The sequence below is a fragment of the Lampris incognitus genome, chromosome 3 (genome assembly GCF_029633865.1).
Source record: "Lampris incognitus isolate fLamInc1 chromosome 3, fLamInc1.hap2, whole genome shotgun sequence".
NCBI lineage: Eukaryota > Metazoa > Chordata > Actinopteri > Lampriformes > Lampridae > Lampris > Lampris incognitus.
Genome location: NC_079213.1, coordinates 60,599,944 through 60,618,941, shown reverse-complemented (window position 1 = coordinate 60,618,941; position 18,998 = coordinate 60,599,944). Strand labels below are relative to the sequence as shown.

General features: G+C 44.1%; 1 protein-coding gene across 1 annotated transcript; it reads left to right on the top strand.

Annotated features, from left to right (window-relative positions):
• Window positions 1-1,381: 1,381 nt before the first annotated feature.
• Window positions 1,382-18,757, top strand: LOC130110552 (cytochrome b-c1 complex subunit 6, mitochondrial). Its single transcript, XM_056277692.1, has 4 exons — window positions 1,382-1,528; window positions 1,920-1,958; window positions 11,561-11,722; window positions 18,561-18,757. The coding sequence occupies exons 1-4, from the start codon at window positions 1,484-1,486 to the stop codon at window positions 18,591-18,593; spliced, it is 279 nt and encodes a 92-aa protein (XP_056133667.1). The 5' UTR covers window positions 1,382-1,483; the 3' UTR covers window positions 18,594-18,757.
• Window positions 18,758-18,998: the final 241 nt, after the last annotated feature.

Sequence of the window (18,998 nt, the reverse complement as noted above, 5' to 3'; positions counted from 1 at the left end):
TGATAGACAATTCTTCTCATCCATATCATCAGGAACACAGCTGTGCTGTTCTTCATGATTGGACACTTCATCAAGTTCCTCACAGACAGAGACTTCACCATCCTCATCATGCATAGAGATGTCATCTTCCTCCTCACTATCGTCTTGGTCCGAGGGCTCAGGTACATCATCACCGGAATATACTGTATCAGGTTTCTCATAGGTCCTCCTAGGCAAGAACTTGTCCAAGTATTATCTGTAGGTTCTGCAAGAGTCACTCCAGTCTTTGACTCATTCTTGGGCTTCAGGGCTGGCATCACAGGATCAGCTAAGCACAAGTTACCCATAACTATTCCAACAGGGAGGGCTGTATCTCATGTTGACTCATCGTGTATAAGGACAGTGAAATGGTTCACATCTACTTCTGAGCTAGGCACTACCATTGGTTGTAGCACCGCTCCAGTTGGAAGTGGGACCGTCGGGGAGGCTTCCGCCATCAGCATCTCTTTGTCCAATGGCTTTCCTAATTCCACATAGCATACAGCACGGCAGTCACCACCAGCAGGTAAGTTCAGTGGGCCAGGTCCCATCCACTTCACACATCCTACCTCCTCTTCTCCCTCACAGGTCACTGGGATGCTCTGGACTGGTTCATCAGCTCTGATGCCCAACGTCTGAGCAATATCCACCCTGGCTGTATCTTTACAGAGTTTAGCCAACCACTTGAAGAGGCTGGCATTGGAGCCCAGGATAACCGAACTCTGGTCGGGAGTTTGGGGCCAGGACAGATCAACACCAGGACTGAGTCCACTTTTTGGAACCAGCGACACTTTCAGGAAACTCCATATCCACCTCGACATAGCCGAGATAGGGATAACTAGTCTCACTTAAGCCCCACATGGCCAGGCCAGAGACAGGGTGGATTGGGACATCTGACAAATGCTGCTAATACCAGGTCTCAAATATGATTGTTATTTGTGAGCCACTATCTAGCACGGCATCACACCTATGGCCATTCACTTTCAAGGGCACTACCGAGGGGGGACCTATTAGCCCTTTGGGAATGTTTGGAAATTGTTGTCCTGTGTTGTATTTTTTTTTTCATATGGACCTCCCTATGTGTCTGCATAAAGTAAGATTTGAATTTGAAAAATTACAGCTGAAGGAAATAAGGTTGAAGAAAATAAGTTTCACTGCACTTTCTGCGATAATGTAGTCCCCCATGTAAAAGATTCGAATGTTATCGGTATCAGTTGTCGCCAGACCATAGATACTCGAAGGGGCTCCAAGAAACAGGGTTAAATAAAAAATGGAAGTTAGATCCTTGTTTACTCCGTGACAGTAGGTGGCGGTATCACTTCTTAAACCGGCTGCCATCTACTCAATAAGAAGGAGAGGAAGAAGACGCAGTCACGCAGGCGCATTCCGGTGTGTGACCTGGCGTGTCCTCCAGCGGCTCTTCTCCTCTGCCAGTGGGTCACTTTAGGACAAAGCTGTCGAAACCATGGTTTTCGAAGAGAAAATGATCATGAACGGAGAACCCGATGAGGTAGATCTATTTTAGCATTACTGCACTTTTTTTAAAGGTCATGGGGACATTTGTTACTAAGCAAAATGAGAGGGTTTGTTAACGTTAGCTAACGCTACATACCTTGCAACATGAACCGGTTTAGCTGTCACTAACTAACGTCGTTATCCTAATTTAGATGGACCTTGTTGTTTGTCATGTAGCCACACATCATAACGTTTCACCAGGTGCTCGATTGAAGTTTAACTTAATTTAAGAACAGTGTTGGTTTTACCCAAGGATGCTAGTCTCCTACGCGCATCTCATAGGTTAGCTAATGAGTGTTAGCTACTGACTATGGTATCTAACGCTAGCATCATTAATGATAACACGAGATAAATGAAAGTGACCGACTTCAATTAATTGATTTCAGGGTGAAGAGGAAGAGGAGGAAGAAGAAGAGGATATGGTGGTATGTCCATCGACCATGACTAACTATTAGAAACCTTTTTCTACAAATCTTTAACGGAGCAATCAAGACAGTCGATCAGAGGGAAAGGTAGACATGATATTCAGGTGCAGAAACAAATACGAGCCAGCAGAATGTGTGTGTGATACAGCACAGAGAGAAAACATACGTTATTTTACAGTGTTTCCTGAAAAGATTCATCAGGAAGTTTTAAAGTATTCTATTTGATGATATTTCAATGGAAAATGTATAATTTTGGCCCTGTGATGGTCTGGCAGCCTGTCCAGGGTGTGTCTCCCCACCTGCTGCCCAATGACTACTGGGATAGGCTCCAGCATCCCCGCGACCCTGAGTAAGGATAAGCGGTTTGGATAACGGATGGATGGATGAATTGTAATTTTCAGGGAGTACTTTTGAGAGTTTAGGTTTGTTGGCCCCATATAATAATCAGACGTACTGTACCCTTTAAGCTATGGGAATTACATTCACAATAAGCCAGGGGTGTCAAACCATGTGCCAAAAGAAGGCCAAGGGTGTACGTTTTCATTCCAACCAGTCACTCCACTGTCTTATTACACTGAGCTTCTCACACTTTTGCCCAGTGGGCAAAAAACCCACTAGCACCCACTAATATCTGGCTTTTGTCTTCAGTGGAAAAGGTTACAATCGTCATTCATTCCTGGGACAAATGACTGCAGTAGTCACGGTTATTTATCGGCTCCAGCTCCGATCAGCAGTGATAGAAACATGACACCCGGGTAGACATGCTAATTTTTGCCCCTTTCCCGGCACGATGCTATGGCACACACTGAAATTGCAGACGTTGGCGCGTGAATAGACAGGAACAACATGCACCAGAAACACGACAACTGGGCAGACAGGCTAATTTTTGCCCCTTTTCTGGTGCGTTCATGGCATCTAATGAGACACAACAGACAAAAAAAAAAAAAAGAAAGAAAAAGGCATAGTCATCTACTGCCAATTGGAAAGGAGTCAGTTGCCTATTTAGATTTAGACTGCTTTTATTTGTCATTGCCTCATATGCATGTCTCTTACATACAAGGGAATGAAATTACGTTTCACATGGACCTCGGTGCCACATGAAATCAAATAACATGCAGTAGATATTAAAAAGAAAATGTGCATTAAAAACAAAAATTACTTCACAGACCTAAACATCCCAAACACACCTGACATGGACAGTGAGTAAGATGGTCAAAAAGTCATTTTGTGGAAGGTCTAAGTGTTCAAGCTGCTGAGGAACCGCTCAGCCTGAGGAATGAAACTGCTGCATAGTCTGGTGGAGGCAGGACGGATGCTCCGGTACCTCCTGCCAGAGTGTAGGAGGGTGAAATCGATGTGGGAAGGGTGGGTGGGGTCCTTCACGATGCTGAGAGCCTTCCGGGTTCACTGTGCATCATAGATGGCCTGGATGGATGGGAGAGCAGTTCCTATGATCTTTTCTTAGTGGATTTCCCTGCATTTAAAAACCGCATGTACACACTAATTTTGGTGGGTAAATGGTATAAGTGATGGCAAAATGAGGCTTTCTGAAGCGTCGAGGCTCTACAGCCAATTGTATTGCAATCTCAGCCTCATTCAACAAAGCGTACACTAGTGACCCCTGGTGATGAAAATAATTTAAAGCAGGCAAATAGTTAGAGGTCAGAATCATGTTTATTGGCCATGTAGGTTTGCACATACATGGAATTTGACTCCATTTTTGTGGCTCTCTCAGTGTACTTAACATAGAATAACAACACTACAACACAACAATTTCTAAATGTATACACAAGGATTGACTTATACAGGCGCACTAAAAGGTGACGTGCTGTCTGCCATAGCACAGAAACAATACTGACATGTAGTAGTAAATAGTACTACTTGCTGCCACCAATAAGGATTCCCATATCACTTCATAATCTACTCATAACCTATAGTTATGATTATAATTAGTCTGGGTTTGTTGTAACCATTTCCCACTAAATTATATCATACAATGATATATATACTTAAGTATTCAACAATTTTGAAAATGAATGATATACCTATCTATGTTTACTTCAAGATTCAAAGGTTTATTTGTCACAAAATTCATGTACAAAAACAATAAGCGGTGAAATTTTTTTTTGCCAACTCCCAAAACTATGCAACAAGCGAAATGGAATAACAATGACATGATCAATAACAAACAAGAGAATAAAATACAATAAAAATTAAAATAAAAAGTTTTAAAAAAAATCTGTGGAGTATACAGAATATCCCGATATAATATGCAGTTGCTATACTAGTACAAGTGTGCAAATAGACTTGAGTAAATTGTAAAGTTGTCTGTGGAAATTGTCTGGAGCAAAGTGGTTAAAGTGGCATTAGTATTACAAATGTAATGTTTATTAGGTTGTGGATAGTGTCTTTATGGTCTCGGGGAAGAAACTGCGTCTGAGTCTCTGTTGTCCTTGTGGCTGCAGAGGCGTCTGCCTGAACGCAGTAACTGACAGTCTGTTGTTGGAATGATGGGGATCCATAATAATCCTTTTAGCCCTGTCCTGCACTGCCTGGGGTATAAGTACTTCAGGAGGGTGAGTGTGGACCTGGTGGTATGCTCATCCAACTGTATCACTCTCTGCAGGGCTTTGTGGTTTTGAGACGTACAGTTCCCATACCAAGCGGCGAGGCACCCTGCCAGGATGCTCTCAAAGGCACTAGAGTAAAAGGTTTTCTGCATCTCCAGGGAGACACTGAACTTCTTAAGTTGTCTGAGGTGATTAAAAATGCTGCCCCGCCTTTTTCACAAAAGTCTGAAGCTGCTTACCCTCTCTACAAGGTACCCCATTAATAGAGAGAGGGGTGTTGGTCTTTCTCTGTGTCTTTAATTCCACAACACTCGTTTTACTGACTTTCAAAGGAAGAGGCTGTTGGTCTGGCACCACTGTGACAGATCCTCCACTTCCTCCAGGTAGGCCGCCTCATCGTTGCTGGAGATCAGGCCCCCCAATACTGTGTCGTCAGAAAACTTGACATTGGTGTTGGAGCTGTTTGTGGTCACACATTCATGTGTGGACAAGTGTGGCCAGATAACCGGTCACACATGACCGGTTGTCTGGTCTTATGTCTGTTGAGCACATAATGAAGTTGTGATAGTGCTGTATCGATGCTGGCTTGGGGTGGGATGTAGACAGCTGTGAGGATGACTGGTGAACTCACGGGCAAGATAAAATGGACGACACATGATCGTCGGATGTTCTAGGTGAGGCGAGCAGGAGCATGTGAATCCACCACCTTTGGATTTACCGGACTTAGCTTTCCTGTCCATGTTGAAAAATTGTGAATGTATCTGCAGGTTGAATAATTTGGCCTGGCACCGTGGGGGTCAGCCATGTTTCACTCAGGCATGATATATTAGTCTCTTGCGTCTCGCTGGAATCAGATCCATGCCCTGATGTCATCCAGCTTGTTCTCTAGGGATTGGACATTGGCAAGCAGGATACTGGGCAGAGGTGGATGGAATGCCTGAAATTGTAGTATGTTCCAAACTCCAGCTCTTTTGCCCTGGTGTTTACACTTCCTCGGAGGTGCTTCTCTGTTGTTGTTGTGTTTGGCACCTCACAGGATCCCCTCCGGCCATGAACTACTACTACTACTTTTGGCTGCTCCCGTTAGGGGTCAGCACAGCAGATCATCCGTTTCTATTTCTTCCTGTCCTCTACATCTTCCTCTGTCACACCAGCCACCTTCATGTCCTCCCTCACCGCATCCATAAACCTCCTCTTTGGCCTTCCTCTTTTCTCCTTCCTTGGCAGCTCCATATTCAGCATCCTTCTCCCAATATACCCAGCATCTCTCCTCCACACATGTCCACACCATCTCAATCTCGTCTCTCTTGCTTTGTCTCCAAACCGTCCAACCTGAGCTGTCCCTCTAATATACTTGTTCCTAATCCTGTCCTTCGTCACGCCCAATGAAAATCTTATCATCTTCAACTCTGCCACCGCCAGCTCCTCCGGCCACGAAGAGGTGGATAAACTATATATAACGTGACTAGTAATCTGTAATTCGATGTTTAAAATTGTAATTCTGTCTTAAGAAATTACTGCCAACGAAATAGGTGCACAAGTAATTACAAGAACTAAAAAAAATTTTTTTTTTAAAAGTAACATGCACAATCTCAGAGGAGCAGCCAAATAGGCATCTGGACACAGTGTGCCGTCTTTTTGAGGTGCTGTGTTAACAAAATATGCAGGAAAACAGCAAAATTGAAATAAAGGACAACGTTTGTGTGGGATGCAATTTGCCAGCAAAAGTACATCTGTAACTAGGCACTGAGTACTTCAGTACTGGCAGTGTTAGGGGTTATTTGATGTGCTTCACTGTGTTAGGGCTTATCCGATTCCCCTGCATTGAGACAATCTCTGCTGCCTTGAACACTCTTTCGTATGGGACAGAGGAGACAGGCATGCACAACAAATGTAGTCCCAGTTGGTAGAGATGGGGGTACACAGAATTTTGTTTGTACCAATATTCAAGTGGATCTTGTGTTTCTTAGAAGGTTTGTCTCTTCGAGGTAGCCCTCAACCTCAGTAGTGGCATTGGCAGTTGCATTGAGTTCTTCCTGGTCTGGTCAATAGTGCTGTCCAGCAGGAACCACAAGTTCCAACTAAGAAAGGTTCAGAGACTTCATTGGCAGTGATTGTACTTCACACACGTGTCCTGTCTGAATATACCTGTAGTTATGTCAGCAACAATGCAAAAATGAAAAGTCAATGAAAAATTTAAAAAAGTGAGGCGATTGCGGATCCCGCAGCTTGATTTAAGGCAGCAGGATGAGCTGGTGGAATAGGTGTTTCTGATGGTGACGGGGTAACGGTTGGGATGTTGGCACACTCAGCTTTCAGCCACCTGAAAGCTGAGTGTCCTTTGATTGGCTAAAGAACCCAGGAGTTTTCAACCTTGGATGCCACAGTCTTAACACTCAGTGAATATCTAATAAATTCTCCCTGAGGCGTCTGACCGGGTTTCAACCAGTTGGGCAGTCGTTGCAGTGGTAATGTTGATTTCTTCACAATGAACACAATGTTGTAGTATTTTCATCAGTGGGACGACTTTGGAGCCAGACACTGTTTTCCTCTCAGCGATTCCACTGTGACCTGTTGGAATGGGGATGCTTTCCATCATGCAGGTGCTCTGCTATGGCCTCGTACTCTTGCGCTTGAAGTGGGGTGAGGTCTGTATTCAGTGGCCAGGGCTGCCCCCACTGACTTTCTTTGCTCATACAGGTGTTCTAACACATAGAGGGTGCTGTTCCAGCACGTGTCTACCTCCTGAATCAATTTGAGGATGGTCTTCCCATCTGTTCCTGTATCAGCGTTGGCCTCTCTTTAGCAGTTGTGCTCAGGGTCCGAAATTAACTTTTTGGCTTACCGGCCAAGGGGACTGGTAGATGAAAAAATCTACCAGCCAAGCATATTTTTTACCAGCCAAAATAATTAGTATCCTTTTTTGTGCCATATATATGTTTTCAGAATAAGGTATTGTGTTGAATAAGCTTTTAAAAATGTGACAAGAGCAGATCTGAAGCAAAAATATTTTTATGTAAAATTTGTCAATGGATAAAAGATAAAATGTTACAAGTATGATTTCATGTTTTATTTGCAGTGTTATTATAACTACTTGAGTGCTCCACATGCCCATCCCTAGTCCCAGACTACTTCTCACTCTACAGCAGCCACTCTCTTTGCACCGTCCATGAAGTCAGGCCTGCTGCCCCTGACAGAGTCTTGGTGCCACAGATCAACAGCACTGGTTGGGTCATACTCCCTGATCTCGGGAGATGACGGGTACACCATCAATAAATCCAGAGTGTGTCTGAGTTGTGGTTGGACCGCCAATCAGTTTTAACCTGTTTCATGGTGTTGCAGCTATCGCACAGCTAACGTTAGTGCAAGCTAGGTGTCACATACTAGTGCTAGCTGGCTAACGTTCGTTACAGCCAGCACTTTGTTTACGCTGTATAAGGATATTTTGAGATGACAACTAAATTCACATCCATTCGAGGTCGGAGAGTGGTCTCGCCTTCTTGCCAATGGCATGCACAGTCCTAAACATGTTCTGCATTTTCATGCTGGTCTGCTCGGACATGGCTATTAGCACCTTAATGGTGGATGTTGCGAGGACAGGCTCCCCTGAGCCTGAGAGGCATTCATACAGGTAATGTGACATCTGGAGGTCTCATGTTCCTTGATTTTCTGCCTTCATTGTCTTGTTGCTGATGACAAATGAATTGCTACGGTTTTTGGCATACTGGCGACAGACGGAGCAACTCATTATCACGGTCTGTGCGTTATACTCCAGCCAGCCTCTCACAGCTCCTTTATCGTCATACCGCCACTTTTCACTAAACTTTCTTTTTTTCAGTTAGGTGGTGATGGTGGCTTCTTCCTCCTCTTCGGGGCATGGTTGTCTTTTTGATGGTCGTTTTGCACCTTCTAAATATCGCCACGTAACTGGTGTTGCTTGCTAACGTTAGTTAAAAGAATAGAATAGGCTAGTACCGAGTTTGACGGGTGCTGCTGTCGTTGTTCCTCTCGAGTGTGTGCATAATGTTACCCGCCAGTAGCGTCTAGCAACATTCTAATGCACTTTGATTGGTTAATTTCTGTTATTGTTGTTGCTATGTTATTGCTCTTGCTAAGGAGAGAGGGAGAGCGAGAGAGATGGGGGTGGGGATTAAGTGGTTGGATTTCACTTGTTTTGTTACTCGCCATGTGCGGGTAGGCTTCTGAGATTTACTCGCCAATCAGAAAATCTACTCGCATTTGGCTGTTGGCGAGTGTTAATTTCGGACCCTGGTTTTGCTGTTCCTAAAATACACCCATCAGCCAAAGCATTAAAACCACCTGCCTGATATTGTGTAGTTCCCCCTTGTTCCACCAAAACAACACATGACCCATCGAGGCATGGACTCCACAACACCTCTGAAGGTGTCCCCTGGTATCTGGCACCAAGACGTTAGCAGCAGATCCTGTAAGTTGTGAGGTGGGGCCTCCATGGATCGGACTTGTCTTTCCAGCCTATCCCACAGATGCTTGATCGGATTGAGATCTTGGGAATTTAGAGGCCAAGGCAACACCTTGAAGTCTTTGTCATGTTCCTCAAACCATTCCTAAACAGTTTTTGCAGTGTGCAGAGCGTATTATCCTGCTGAAAGAGGCCTCTGTCATCAGGGAATACTGTTGCCATGAAGGGGTGTACCTGGTCTGCAACAATGTTTAGGGAGGTGGTACGTGCCAAAGTGATATCCACATGAATGCCAGGACCCAAGGTTTCCCAGCAGAACATTTCCCAGAGCATCACACTGCCTCTGCCTGCATGCCTTCCTCCCATAGTGCATCCTGGTGCCATCTCTGACCCCAGGTAAATGACACACACACACCCGGCCATCCATGTGATGTAAAAGAAAACATGATTCATCAGACCAGTCCACCTTCTTCCATTGCTCCATGGTCCAGTTTCGATGCTCACATGTTCATTTCAGGCACTTTCAGTAGTGGACAGGAGTCATCATGGGCACTCTGACCAGTCTGCGGCTACACAGCCCCATATGCAGCAAGCTGTGAATTCACTTTGTCTACTGACACCTGTCTATCATAGCCAGCATTAACTTTTTCAACAATTTAAGCTACAGCAGCTCTTCTGTGGGCTCGGCCCAGCAGGCTAGCCTTCACTCCCGACATGCAGCAATGAGCTTTGGGCGCTCATGACCCTGTCGCCAGCTCAGCGGTTGTCCTTCCTTGGACCAATTTTGGTAGGTACTGACCACTGCATAGTGGGAACACCCCACAAGACCTGCTGTTTTTGGAGATGCTCTGACCCAGTCATCTAGCGAACACAATTTCTATATATATCCAACCCACTGACAGGTGTCATTATAATGAGGTAATCAGTGTTATTCACTTAACTATCAGGGGTTTTAATGTTTTGGCTGATCAATGTATGTTACAATTTTCCTAGATTTGGTGTGTATTTCATTGAGGCGGGGGTCTAATCAAAAGACTAGCATACAATTAAATTGTATGTCTGATGTGTAGTGTTTTGGCGCAAGCAGTCATATTTTACGCATCATCTGTGTGACAAGGCAGCTAACCTCATCCTTTGTGCCCCACTGCTCCCGTGACTTTGGTTTTCACCTGTGCCATGTTCTCTGCATTGTGGCTGTCGGGGAATTTCTTCACCCCCAGCAAAACAGTGCTGATCTTCTCATTTCTAATAATGCAGTGGCAGGTCATGGCATAGTGGGCATCTACATTCATTGACGTCCACATGTCAGATGTGAGACTTGACTGCCACCACCTTCTGCATTCATGCCTTGACCTTCTCCTTGGTCTCCTAATGTTTAGCAGCTACCGTAGCCTTTAAAGCCTGAAGACGAGTACTTAATTGTCCAATTGAAAATGTTTTTTTCCTCTGCTTTATCCATACACAGTTACACTCCTGCCTTGTAGGTAGGGTCCTGCTTTTGGACCAGCTCCCTAAACCCCTCATCTTCCACCACTGTAAATGACTTCATGTCTTTAATGACCCTGCTGACCAGGAGTTGTTTTCTGAAAACTAGGGCAAAACAACATTGTTTTTCTATGTGATTATGACAAAGCAACCAAAATTGCTTAAAAAGTATTGCTGGGGGTCGTCCGAGTGGCGTAGTAGTCTATTCCGTTGCCTACCAAAATGGGGATCGCTGGTTTCAATCCCCATGTTACCTCCGGCTTGGTCAGGCGTCCCTACAGACACAATTGGCCGTGTCTGCGGGTGAGAAGACAGATCTGGGTATGTGTCATGGTCACTGCACTAGCGCCTCTGGTCGGTTGGAGCACCTGTTCGGGGAGGGGGGACTGGGGGGAATAGCATGATACTCCCACGTGCTATGTCCCCCTGGTGAAACTCCTCACTATCAGGTGAAAAGAAGCGGCTGGTGACTCCACATGTATCAGAGGAGGCATGTGGTAGTCACAGCAAGCACCTCACCCTCAAAATGAAATAATATTCCATTTTAGATGGGATGCAGATGATGACATCAAAAAATGAGAATAGGCAGAAGTCGAGATAAATTGTAATAATCCGTGGTAGAATCATTGAAATGACACCTAGCCAGCCATGCATGCAGTCATGGCTTTGTGGCAAAGCTGATAAAACTGATTTTTGTCATCTGTTACGTGTAGGAACAAATCTTGGCTGTATGAGTGAATATTTGCGATATTGGGCTATACAAATAAAATTGACTTGACTTAACTGGTTGGTACACCTTATACAATTGTGTATCTTATTCAAGGATTCAAAATGTTCCCACACAGGGGAAGATTTTCCCTTTCTTGCTGGTTCCATTTGTTTTGAGGGCAAAATGTTCTCAGCAACAGTAGAAAAGTGGATCAGAATGATTAACAAAATTGGTCCAAAACTCATCTAAGCTTCAGCTGTCAATTACAAACCTTCAGCAGAACAATGTAGAACAAGCCTCCTGCAGTCACATGTGCTGGAAGATTCCTCCTATGTGAAGAGCTGCATTACGACATCTATCAAAAGTCATAAGCTTAATATTTGGTATTGCCTTGTAGGATCCCATTGAGACGGTGCGGCAGACGTGTGAGCAGACGGAGCATTGTGTCCACACCCGGGAGAGACTGGAGCAGTGCGAGACCAGAGTGGGCTCCCGGTCTGCCACAGAGGAAGACTGTACTGAGGAGCTCTTTGACTTCCTCCATGCTCGGGACCACTGTGTAAGTGTGATACCTGACCCTTAGCAGGGACTGTTTTTTTTTCCAGATCTGCTGAAGTACACAAAGGCCACATTAAAGAGCAACCACATGTATGAACTTAGAATGAAGATCAGAATTCTAGGGAGTTGCCTTGAGTATTTTTCTTGCCCGTTCACAGCTAGGTCAACGGCCAGGTCAACAGCCAGTAAACTACTGCTGCTAGCTAGCTAGCGTTGGAAAATGGTATCTAATCTGAGGTGTAATGTGATTGTAAAATTAAAAATGGGATTTCCTGTTCTCGGGCATCAGTAGTTTTCCTATACATTTGGTAATCTGCAATGGCTGTCTTTCTCTGTGGAAACGCTAATAAGGAAGCCTTAAACTTGTAAGGAAGTCGAGAGGAAGCTCATACTGCAGTTCACAGATTCCACAAAGTCCGAGGGCTGAACATCTCCAGATAGAAAACTGCACCACCAAGCAAGCCTCTCGGGGCTTTGGTGCTATTTGCAAGTATTTACATTAGGTAATATGTATGGATTTGGCGCAGAATTGGCCCCTTTCTATGCAAATGAGCCTCATTGCAAAAAAAAAGGCCACTTCACAAACAGCAGCGCTAACAGCCACATGCAGTTAGAACTAACATTATCAGCGTCTTCAGAGAGCTGGTGGTAACTGAAGTGCATTTATTAGGGGTGTCACGGCCGGACTTTCCAGTGGTCATGGCAGCAGGGGTTGTAGCCAGGCGAAGGCATCGTCATGCCAGGCATGCTCATGAGCAGCTATTTCTGAGGAGAACATCATCGATTTAACTGAGACCACAATCATTCACAGATACAGGTGACCAGGTCTAACAGTTCTTGCTGTGCTTGATCACATCAAGGATGACGTTGAACCTGCTTGTGTTCTTTTGGCAAAGTCACCATTTTATACTTTGCCACATGGATAATTGCAATCAGATGCAAATATCACTCAGCTGCTAAACTCTATGGGTGTGTTTGTGCTGTAATATCGTTATAATATCATTATGGGTGTGTTTGTGCTGTAATACCATTATAATATTATCGGTGGGTTTGTGCTGTAATACCATTATAATATCATTATGGGTGTGTTTGTGCTGTAATATCATTATGGGTGTGTTTGTGCTGTAATATTATAATATTATCGGTGGGTTTGTACTGTAATACCATTATAATATCATTATGGGTGTGTTTGTGCTGTAATATCATTATAATATTATCGGTGGGTTTGTACTGTAATACCATTATAATATCATTATGGGTGTGTTTGTGCTGTAATCTCATTATAATATTATGGGTGTGTTTGTGCTGTAATATCATTAGTGCAGTGACTGTGGTGAATCAGACCTTGACGGGACAGATGATGATTGCAAGTGATGTGCTTATCTTGTGCTAATAACTTATGTTGAATGTTAACGTGCTCAGCACAGATACGTGGCGCTATCAGCGGCCGCAATCCATTCCTTGTGAATTTGCCTGTCAGTACAGAGTGAGTCTTAAAAAAATGAGAGACATCCGCAAATAGAAATGGATGAGAGAGGAGGGGGATTTAACAGATAATTAGGTTAGAATTACAATTAAATTGAGTTTTCTTTGAAATCATACATCCCAAGATATGAGTGGAAAGTATTGTTCTTGCAACTGCATATATATATATATACACTCACTGGCCACTTTATTAGGTACACCTTGCTAGTACCGGGTTGGACCCCCTTTTGCCTTCAGAACTGCCTTAATCCTTCGTGGCATAGATTCAACAAGTTACTGGAAACATTCCTCAGAGAGTTTGGTCCATATTGACATGACAGCATCACGTAGTTGCTGCAGATTTGTCGGCTGCACATCCATGATGCGAATCTCCCGGTCCACCACATCCCAAAGGTTCTCTATTGGATTGAGATCTGGTGACTGTGGAGGCCATTTGAGTACAGTGAACTCATTGTCATGTTCAAGAAACCAGTCTGAGATGATTCGAGCTTTATGACATGGCGCGTTATCCTGCTGGAAGTAGCCATCAGAAGATGGGAACACTGTGGTCATAAAGGGATGGACATGGTCAGCAACAATACTCAGGTAGGCTGTGGCGTTGACACGATGCTCAATTGGTACTAAGGGGCCCAAAGTGTGCCAAGAAAATATCCCCCACACCATTACACCACCACTACCAGCCTGAACCGTCGATACAAGGCAGGATGGATCCATGCTTTCATGTTGTTGACGCCAAATTCTGACCCTACCATCCGAATGTCGCAGCAGAAATCAAGACTCATCAGACCAGGCAACGTTTTTCCAATCTTCTATTTTCCAATTTTGGTGAGCCTGTGCGAATTGTAGCCTCAGTTTCCTGTTCTTAGCTGACAGGAGTGGCACCCGGTGTGGTTTTCTGCTGCTGTAGCCCATCTGCCTCAAGGTTCGACGTGTTGTGAGTTCAGAGATGCTCTTCTGCATACCTCGGTTGTAATGAGTGGTTATTTGAGTTACTGTTGCCTTTCTGTCAGCTCGAACCAGTCTGGCCATTCTCCTCTGACCTCTGGCATCAACAAGGCATTTTCGCCCACAGAACTGCCGCTCACTGGATATTTTCTCTTTTTCGGACCATTCTCTGTAAACCCTAGAGATGGTTGTGCGTGAAAATCCCAGTAGATCAGCAGTTTCTGAAATAATCAGACCAGCCCGTCTGGCACCAACAACCATGCCACGTTCAAAGTCACTTAAATATCACCTTACTTCCCCATTCTGATGCTCGGTTTGAACTGCAGCAGATCGTCTTGACCATGTCTACATACCTAAATGCATTGAGTTGCTGCCATGTGATTGGCTGATTAGAAATTTGCATTAACGAGCAGTTGGACAGGTGTGCCTAATAAAGTGGCAGGTGAGTGTATATATATATATATATATAAACTCTGCACAAAAAGTAAGGAAATGTGTGTTTGGTAGATTATGTCTTTGTTGTAACAATGCTTCTTGGCAATAAATCTTATATCAGGCAGCTGATTGTCAGCACCTGGGGTACCAGAAGCTCAAAACAAGAGTCAATAGCAACAGCAAAATAAGCTGTTTGGCATTGGCAGAGAAGATCTGGCAAATTTTTCATGGGCGCAACCCACATACTCAGCTCTGCTGCTCATCCCACAAATGCATGTTCCTTACACATATGGCACCATTTAAAAGGGGAATAAACAGGCTTTCCAACGGTATAAGATTTATTGCCAAGAAGCATTATTACAACAAAGAAATAATCTACCAAATACAAATTTCCTTACATTTTGTGCTAAATAAATAAATATATGTATATATTTTTTTTTACTCGAATGTAATTAACAAAATATTATTGGGACCAATAATAAAAACTGCAGATGAACATTTGATATTCAGAGATTCATATTATTGATGCTACCACGGACCAACTAACTGCCCACAGTTTCAAACATTAACCAGTAGGGGTGGGACGATACGAGATCGAATTCCATATCGCTCAATACGGTCTTCATGGTTCGAGACGCTCCGTGTTTTGTGAGATCATGTATTATTAACACTAGAACGACCGGGATTTCACTTCTACCTAGAACGACCATGGGCGGTCAAAATGGCCGCCGGTTTTTAATCTCTATTGTGTCAAGATAAATACCCAGGTGAGATATTAATGCACGACATATGTTAGTGTGTCTGTTAGGAAAGGACTGACACCAAAATTAACATCTTAACAACTTTAATACTGTAGCGAATTCAGGACGCAGCCGGGACGCAAACCCGGGTCTCCCGCACCATGGGCGACTGCGTTAACCAGTCGACTAAAGGGTGCAACTCGTTAGCCAACAGGCTCGCTAGTCTACAGATCCGTGATCGTTACAGTACTATTTTTCAAACAATTTAAAATGGCGTTTGTCCAACGCCTGTAAATACTGCGACGCCTCGGTAGTAGTCATGGTGCATCTGTAACGGCGTCTGTACCCAGACATGTTGGACATAGTACCTGAAAACCAAGACGGAAAACACACGTTGATCGAACAAACGTAACAAGGCTATTAAACATGAACGTGCTCACATCCACATAAGCATGCTCACATTCACATAAACATGCTCACATCCACATGAACATGCTCAAATTCACATAAACATGCTCACATCCACATGAACATGCTTTCGTCCACATAAACATGCTCATATTCACATAAGCATGCTCTCATCCACATAAACATGCTCACATCCACATAAGTATGCTCTCATCCACATAAACATGCTCACATCCACATAAACATGCTCAAATTCACATAAACATGCTCACATCCACATGAACATGCTTTCGTCCACATAAACATGCTCATATTCACATAAACATGCTCTCATCCACGTAAATAAGCTCACATCCACATAAGCATGCTCTCATCCACATAAACATGCTCACATCCACATAAACATGCTCACATCCACATAAGCATGCTCTCATCCACAAAAACATGCTCACATTCACATAAACATGCTCTCATCCATATAAACATGCTCACATTCACATAAACATGCTCCCATTCACGTAAACATGCTCTCATCCACGTAAATAAGCTCACATCCACATAAGCATGCTCACATCCACATAAACATGCTCACATCCATATGAACAGCTCTTTGGTGAAAGTATTATCTGAAATGTAGGTCCATTTACCGAGCTAGAGTTTCCGGTTTGTTTGAAATCTATATGTACAACCGCACATGGCCGAGTAGTTCTACAGCTGGTTGGAAGTCCGTTATTAAAATGTCTAGAGAAAGATGCTACATTACCCAGGAGTCTAACTGAACAATAAAGAGACCAGACAAAACAAAAGAAAAAATCCCCTTCAATAGTTTTAAACCACACGTTGGTTTGTATGTTTCTGTATATTTTTCCTGTGATGAGCATCTTTTCATTTATACTTCAATTTTTTACATTTTGCAGTCTATTTCTGATTGACTAGTTCAGATTTAAAGGAATAGTTTGGCATTTTTGAAGTCTTCTCCAACTCTGGTTTCATTTTTATCCCGTACTTGGACACACAGCTCTAGCTTGTCATCTCCAGTTCAGACTAACTACGCTAATGGAGGACAAACCCACAGTTCTCATTCACATGAACTGAATCGATGACCTTAAGAATTCAGTACAGCAGACTGCTGTAGCATCATGTAAGCTCTGGTCAGACCATGGAGTGCTTTTTTTTTGTGCACTGAACAAGGATTGTGGATTTGTCTTATAATTAATTGCACGGTCGCCTCACAACAAGGAAGGTGCTGGGTTTGAGCCCCAGGGTAGTCCAACCTTGCAGGTCGCCCCGGGTCGTCCTCTGTGTGGAGTTTGCATGTTCTCCCCGTGTCTGCGTGGGTTTCCTCTGGGTGCTCCGGTTTCCTCCCACAGTCCAAAGACATGTAGGTCAGGTGACTCACCCGTACTAAATTGTCCCTAGGTGTGTGTGTGTGTGTGTGTGTGTGTGTGGGCGCTCTGTAGGGATGGGTATCGTTAGGATTTTATCGATACTACTACTCTTATCGATACTGCTTATCGGTTCGGTACTCTATCGATACTCTTATCGGTACCGTACACTTGTCCTCTCCAATGAAGAGATGGTGCACTTTGGCAAGGTGCTCTGAAAGATTGCTGGTGTTGCCACCCTTGCATGCAAAATGCTTATCACTATTGTGGCAACGGGCCGTTTCATTTGTCAGCTCTAGTGAAATAAAGCCAGACTTAAGGACGTTTTGCTCTCTCCGCCGTCACGTCACACGGAGCCTCCTAGCGTCGCAAGCATGTGCGCCTGTGTTTATCTGTTTGTGTGTCACTCACTGCCCAGAGCCCCGCCTCTCTGTCCTCAGCGCACTCGCTCACACACACACACACACACACAGCCTGCAGGCAGGCAGGCAGTCACCTTGCGAGACAGACGTCTCGTCCTCTCTGGGAGAATAGCAGACATACAGCCCAATATACAAAGCGCATATGTGACACTAGTATCACAATTGTGGCAACGGGCTGTTTCATTGTCGGCTCTAGTGAAATAGAGCCAAACTTTTGACCATTTTCTCTCCGCCATCGCTTCTCTGTCACTAGAGCCCTTCGTGCGAGCTGCGCGCACGTGTGTATGTGTACTATGTGTAACTGCCCCCCCCCCACCCCAGCTGCAGGCAGGCAGAGTGAGTCGCGTTTAAACAGACGATCGTAAGTTGTGGGAGAGTAGTGAAAATATATAATATGCAAAGCGGATATTTGGTGGAGTTGGTGAGATGAGATAAATGTGCAAGATAAGTACAAGATTGCTTTTATCTAGTGAGAAAAAATACGAAAAAAGCGACTGCTCAAGTGACGTACCGATAGCAGGACCGTTAAGCTCGCACGTAATCGATACCTCGTTATTTCCAGAAATTAGCCCCGGGGCCATTCAGCCCCGAGTACCGGGGCCCAACCCTAGCGCTCTGATGGACTTGCGGCCTGTACAGGGTGTCTCCTTGCCACCCAATGACTGCTGGGATAGGCTCCAGCATCACTGTGACCCTGAGCGGGATAAGCGGTTTGTATGGATGGATGGATGTAGATGGTAAGCTGGAGCAATGTGTCCAGTATGACGAAAAGGATGGATGACTGAAACCGAAACCTACCTTTCTACCTATGTACTATGTATGTACCGCTCATGTATGTACTACATGAGGTGTGTGTATGAGACGGGGTAGACGTCAGAACATCTGAACTGTTCCTTTGAGTGTTTTTGCCAAACGTTAAGAACCGTACTATTAAGGAACATGTCTCTAGTGTAGTTTGGGAGAAACAGGTCATTACTAAGCTTTTTTTAATTGCCTTTTATTGTCCCCTTTTTGTCTAGGTGTCACACAGCCTTTTCCATTCTGTTAAATGAAGTCTGTCCGGATCATCTCAGTGGTGCCAGATGGTATTTCTCAATCATTGAAATGATAAGGAGATGGTGTTAATGAGCTCGATGTTGTGGTGCAGTATGTTGTGACTTAAGGTGTACACTGTATCTGTTCATGTGAATAAATTGTACATTACGTATTGAAAACACTTTTGTTTGTGTCTGCATTTCATTAAATTTGGCAGTTGTTTCAAAAGTAGTTGTACCTTGTGTCATTTCAGGAACAAGAACACTTTATTTGTGAGAAACTAAATGTGGTCTCCCCAGCCTGAGGCCATGCAACACAAAGACAAAAACACATCCAAAAACTACAAGAACACACATATCCACACTAACACACATATCCAAACTCAACAAGAACTCACTGTCCAGGAGGACGAACGCCAGCCA

What these genes read in the sequence shown, in the direction of transcription:
- LOC130110552 (XM_056277692.1), top strand. Translation starts at nt 1,484, where the DNA reads ATGGTTTTCGAAGAGAAAATGATCATGAACGGAGAACCCGATGAG. An exon ending in TGAACGGAGAACCCGATGAG is followed by an intron (nt 1,529 to 1,919) that starts GTAGATCTATTT and finishes AATTGATTTCAG; the next exon opens with GGTGAAGAGGAAGAGGAGGA. An exon ending in TCCATGCTCGGGACCACTGT is followed by an intron (nt 11,723 to 18,560) that starts GTAAGTGTGATA and finishes CTTTTTGTCTAG; the next exon opens with GTGTCACACAGCCTTTTCCA.